General features: G+C 37.4%; 1 protein-coding gene across 1 annotated transcript; it reads left to right on the forward strand.

Annotated features, from left to right (window-relative positions):
- Window positions 1-239: 239 nt before the first annotated feature.
- LOC104461432 (translin-associated protein X-like) lies at window positions 240-5,648 on the forward strand (the record flags this gene model as incomplete). The annotated part of the gene is made up of 4 exons (XM_010073040.1): window positions 240-270; window positions 1,140-1,247; window positions 3,770-3,884; window positions 5,518-5,648. Coding segments are annotated over 4 exons (385 nt in total), but the record flags the coding sequence as incomplete, so codon positions are not given.
- Between the last annotated feature and the right edge of the window lie 687 nt (window positions 5,649-6,335).

The raw sequence follows: 6,335 nt of genomic DNA on the forward strand, positions 1-6,335 counted from the left end.
CTCTGCACTATTTCAGGGGTTGTGTTTGTAATGTTTTCAGCTGCTACAGGAAAAACAAAACCCTGAACTCATGTCCTGACAGAAAAGAAGGAAAAAATGATTTTCTGTTTCCTCTTTTAGAAAGTAACTACACCCACTTCTGGTTTTGGTTTGGGATAATAAACAATTAAACGGAAACATTTTAAAATCCAGTGTTCTTCTGTAACTTTTAAGTAGCTTCCTTTTGTTCTTCTTTTAAGGAAATTGAGAGAACTCTCCATATTCAAAAAGGTATGCTTGTATGTGAGAGTTTGCCAGATTTTGGCCTCTGCTAGCAACACAAAATGTACAGCTGTCACAAAAGGGGAGGTAGTGAGAGGGGGGAATGGTTGCAACATGAATGACACAATGAGTCAGTCCTAGGTGAAGGAAGGACAAAAGGAAGAAACAGGACAAAGTGTAAATCAGAAGTAAAACACAATCCAAAAGAGATGAGTTCTGAGTGAGGGTTTGAAAAGAGAGGCTAAGGAAGAGACATGTAAGGTGAGCTTCATCTGTGTGAAAAGAGAAGGGACTGGTTAATGGGCGAAGTGTAAGGACCTCAGATGCTATGCTGCAGGAGATAAACCTGCATACCTGGATAACGGTAGTCTGCTTAAATTATGCCTTGCTTCTTTTTCTGATTACTGAACACCCATGAGATAATTACAGTAATGGAAAACTTGTAGTTTTAATGACTTCTATAAAGTATTTAAAATAATTAAAAAAAAAAAAAGGAGGAGAGGGGGAAGTCTAATCCTGAAGGCCCTTGCTCACACAAGGATTTTCGTGCAGCCATTCCCTTACAGAAAGGAAACATAAAAGGGTGTGAGGACCTTACAAAAACAAAACAAACAAACAAAAAAAACCCTTGGGTTCCTACCACACTAATCTGTTGAAATTAGTAGGATTTTTTCTAATTTTCACTAGGAATGTGGTGGAAAAAGTAGCATGCTAATGTGAAGATTATGTCAGGTGGGAATAAGGTTCATCCAGTTACCTTCTTCTATTCTGTAAAATATGTCTACAGTCATGAAGACAGAATTTTGATGCTTCCTATGCTCTGGCAAAACTACTTTATTTTTAAACATTTTTTTTTTGTATGTGTCTTTTATTGATAGGATCGGGTGGATTCAGAAAACGAAAGCATGACAATTTTCCACATGGTCAAAGAAGAGAGGAAAAAGAGAATGTTAATCCATCTTCACCTTTGATGACTTCTTTTAAATGTAAGTAAACATTTGGAAAGCCGGATCATAAAAACAGGTAGTGTAGAAATTGCTAGGACATTGCCAGTATTTAGTGATAGAATAAAGCCGTTTTCTCTGGCGAAGAAACTTGAAACTACTTGGACTCATGCTTCCTACATTTAGCGCTTGATGTTTTGCTTTTTGTGCAATAAAGTCCTGAGAGTGGGATTTTACATAGCTTGACCTGACTAATGACTTGCTCCCTTTTTCATTGTACCTCCTGTTCCTCCTCCCCACCCTGCTTGTGCTGAACCTGATGCTAAGAAAACTGAAGAAGTGTTCAGCCAGACAAAAGACGACCGGGCCCTTTGGTGGCAGAAAGCTGTATCGTATCAGTTTATCATAAGGTCCCCATTAATTCAAATTCAAAACAACACTTGTTTCCCTCCTTTCCCGTGAGATCAAGTCAGCAGAGTTTGGTTAATTTCAGAAAGGTTGTAAGGGACACAGTTTATTCAGCTTTTCAAAGATACACTCTTTTGTTGCACTAGTGCTTATAAGCCTCAGACGGAGACACTGGTGGTCTTTGTCTCCATGTCAGGCACAAGTGTTAAGAAAAGGTGTGCTCCATATGGCTTATAATTGAGCAAACTGTGTAATGTGAACTGGAGTAGCACACTATTTCTGTGTATGTTGCCTGAATCTAAACAACTTAGTGTGTAAAACTAAATGGCTATACACAGGTTGCTCTTTTTCATCTCTTTGGAAAAATGTTGTCCTTGAATTGACGTAGTTATCTGTTGGCACCAAAGATTTCTAAAAAATTGAGAAATTGTCTTCTATAATAATAATTAACCAAAACCCCAGGAATATTCCATTACACCTTTTTTGGCTTAATACATTTTACATATGACAGCTCAGTGATAGATAGATAGTATCTTGGTTTCTAAGGTTAAGATCTATTAAGTGTCATTTTTAACGGTTTGATTCTGCGCCAGCAAAATCAATAGAGTCTGAGTCTTTGCTTTCAGTGATAGATTAGGCATTTAAGTGGAATGTGTAGAGGAAAGGGCTGTGTGGTCTTGATGTGTTAGCCTGGAGAATTCCCCAGGCTCTAATCCTTTGCAATTTTAGCCAACAGTATTGTAGGTTTTGTTGCATCCTTTTAGGCTCAAGATTACCATATTTGTTTGTGTTTTACTTCAGGTCACAAAACACTTCCTAGTAATCCTTAACAGGTTTTAAAATCCAATATAAAAGTCTAAAAAGCCACAACTGTCCAGAAGAGATTGGGGCATTGCTGATATTGTAGGTCTTCAGAATAGTGAATTTCCTGGTAGATGAAATTGGCAAATGGTCATTGGAAATGTCATATCTGGCATCCTATGAAGTAAAGTACCAGTCACCCTCCCTCAAGTTCCTGTCACTATGAGCTGAGGGAAAACTTCGTCTTGATGATAATTCAGTGGTGGACTTGACTCTCAGAAGTTGGAAGAGACACACCAATCAGACATGTGAAAGTTTTGAAGGATTAATAAGAGCATTTGTGACTTAGAGTTTCAGAGAAGATTGGGGAGAACAGAACAAAATAAGGGGAACCAAGCAATAAGTACAGTTATTTTTGTAGCTTCATGTACACTTTGCTTGCCAGCAAACTGCTATGCTTTTCTAAAGGATATTAACTTCTCAGACCCTCTGAAAATGTAACCTTTTAGCTTATTTTCACTATCTTCTCACATGGACACTAACACCTCAGACAGTTATGCAGGAAATATGTTAGATTGTATCTATTAATGGTTTATTTAGTGGAATAATAGTCTATAAAATGTTAATGGTATCTGTGAAACATTCATAATGTTTGACTGTGATAACCAGATACACATCCTCTCTTCTCTGTGTTCATTCTAGTTAGAATTTACATCAGTAAGTCATAAATCTTTTTAAAAAGTAATTAATTTCCCTTTGCTTTAGTACTTCTAGTTCTTAGGGATATTAAAATACTTAACTTTTGGACAAGTCTAGTTGAGATGTGAAATGCAACCTTTCTTTTTACTAAGTGGTGCCGTTTTAACAGTGTATGTGCCTTAATCAAATGCCTTTTTTTGTTTGTTTGTTTTGTTTGGTGAATCTTGCTTATTAATGATTGTAGGGTTTTAATTTTTAATTTGTCTTGCTGAATTTGGGTGAAATTTTAAGTCAGTTTCCTGAACAGCAGTATTGCAGAATAGATTTTACTACTTAAAGCAAGTATTTTACCTTAAAATTGTTTGGACCGCCTTAAAGCATCATCAGGGTTGATGTATACTTAAACCTGACTTATTAAACGGAAGCAGTATGAATGATGAATTTGGAGCTCTGGCAGGCAGTAGGCAGCAGTGGCCTCCGCAGCTGTGCCCCATGCAGGAGCAGCTGGGCTGCCCACCTTGGGAAAAGGCATCCCAGGGAACAGGCTGGTGGTGCTGGGGCCTGTAAGCAGTTACTGTAGCACAGTCTCTCTGCTCTTCCCCTACTCTGTACACATGTGATAACCATGCTTGTTACTGTAATTATTGACTCTGCAGCATTTCAGCTGGAGCTTGACACCAGGCATGATAAATATGAACGGCTTGTGAAGCTCAGTCGTGATATAACTATTGAAAGCAAAAGAACAATATTTCTGCTCCACAGGTTTACCAGGTGAGTCACACTGAGCACGAAAGTGTTCACAGAAACCTAGAAGCTGTCCTGCAGTGTTCTCTGTATTTGTGATTAATAGCAGCATTGTTCTGTTGAGAGGAATTTAATTACTTCCCATAAACATCCTTTAAGTTGGATGTGAGATAATGAATGCACAGTACAGTTAGAGAATTAAAAGATACTGGTTCAGGTTTCTCAGTTGATTTTATTGGTGTATTAAACAGTAGTAACGTGTAACAGCAGGTGAGAGCTTTCCAGCTTTCAGCAAGCTGGGAGAGAAGAGCATGCACCCTTCCTTCAGGTTCACTCTGCAGTTGCTTGCCCATTCTGCTTTTTGCAGTCCCACCCTAGGTCATCAATACAAAGAGGAGGTGACCTGGGTTCTGTTTACTTCAATACATACTGCAACCTAGGAGGCTTTCATGTGAAGTTTTGCGCTTCTGTGTGTTTTGTATTCTCATGAGCCTTCAAGCAACCATTGGAAGCCACAGACAAAATAGATGGATAATAGGAAAATTTGAAGGTTTGCATAACCTGTTGAATAAAATGTTTACTGTATGTGTCAAACATTGGTCTTATGTTACAGTTATAACAGCTCTCACTGTTCCTTTTCCCAAATTTATTTTTTGTTACCTGTCAGTGCATTTCTGCTTTAGTAGTAACTATTTGTAGTTACCATAGTAGTAACAGTTATAAATAGAGATTATGAGATTGCCCTCTTTTTAACTTGGTCGTTTTATGCGAAGAGGAATTGTGATAATTCTAGTAACCACTGCAACCTTGATTGTCAATAGCTACTCCCACTGCGGGGGCTAGATAGCTGGCAACTGGTGGAGGAAAGAAGAAAACTCCTCCTCGTTACTCATAATTTTAGATTCCTGTTTTGTGAGACATTCCTGTTTTTGTGAGAGTGGAAGCATTCTGTGCTGTATATTTCCCTCTCCTTTGCTTTTACCTGTTACTGTGGCTTTGCTTTCAGAAATCTGTTCACATTTAAATGTTTTCTCAAGACCAGTCTATCAGTACTTCTTTAAATGGACTGTAAACTAATATACCATATAGATTATTTGGGGGTGGGAGAGGAGGAAGTGTAAAGGAAATTAGATAAACTAAACTCTAAATGCCAAGTATATATTGTGGTTGTGAATCAGATATTTCAGCTACTCCTGAATAGCATAGTCCATAATTACTTCCTAAAAAAACCTCCCACATGTAGAAGTAGATAATGTATTGTATTTTGCAATACTGTAATGTATTACGAAATATTTTTTTTAAGAGGTTGAAAGACTTCTGCAAATACTGGTAGTTTTCTGGAATACTTTTTTGAAGCTTTTGCACGTGTTTCTCATTGTTTTTACTTAAGCAATAATTAAAACTCTAGTCTGGAATCAACATCATGCAACCAGAACTATGTGTGTCTCGTTGATTATTTTCATGGTAAGAATCTACAGAATTTCAGGATCTGCAATAGGTATCAATGAAAGTGAAGCTGTTTCTCATTCTGATATCGGCTTTGCTTTTTTCCTGAAGTTGTTGAAAATGTGTTGGTTAGTAAAAGAAAATGTGTCATATTTTTTAGGTGTTTGCTTGTGTTTTGAAAGATGGTCTTTCAGTTTCTGTTTTATGATTGCAGTGCTCCCAATGGGGAAGAAATATTAAATGAATCTGAAATCAAGCTAGATGCTGTCCGACGGAAGATTAAGCAGGTTGCACAAGAACTGATTGGAGAAGACATGTATCAGTTCCACAGAGCTATATCTCCAGGTAAATTATTTTAAAATAGGGAAAGTATACTATTTTGCACTAAGCTCTGTTTTTCTGTTCGTAGCAGTGGTTCCTCTTCATGCCGCAGGTCTGTGTTTGGCACATTTCTATTATTATAAATTAGGACTCAGATTAATCTTTGCTGTTAGCAAAGTTAGCTCTGGTACTGGAGAGGCTGTTGCCCTAGAGTCCTCTTATCATTGCGGTTAAATTAAGATTTAAATGGGAGACAACAACTGGAAGAATTTGGATCCTGACCTAAACTGAAGTTGGGAGTAGTTTTAACGAAGGTACTAACTAGTCTTCTCTGACTGAGAGGACTATGTGTGACACACTCTTTTACCACACTTGAAGGGTTATAATTTCTGGGAGGAGAGTGGGAACGACTATCTTGTGAAATTATCCTATTTTGAGTTGATAAAATTGATGAATTTAAATCCTTGGATTAGCATTTTCTTTCTTCTAGAGACTCAGAATGTGTTTCTGTCTCCGTATTACAATAATTAAATCAGTTTATATGTGTTTGAATCACATCTTTTTCTGCTCACCTCTGTAAATAGCAGTCTTTACTAACACCCTTGAAATACTTAGTCCTAGTGCTTTCGTGACTCTTGCTGTCAAATCGTATTTCTTTGCTGAATCTTTGCTGACAATCTGAATTTTACTTACAATTGTCATGCCTTGTTT

This window comes from Pterocles gutturalis, unplaced genomic scaffold (genome assembly GCF_000699245.1).
Source record: "Pterocles gutturalis isolate BGI_N339 unplaced genomic scaffold, ASM69924v1 scaffold52807, whole genome shotgun sequence".
Lineage (NCBI taxonomy): Eukaryota > Metazoa > Chordata > Aves > Pterocliformes > Pteroclidae > Pterocles > Pterocles gutturalis.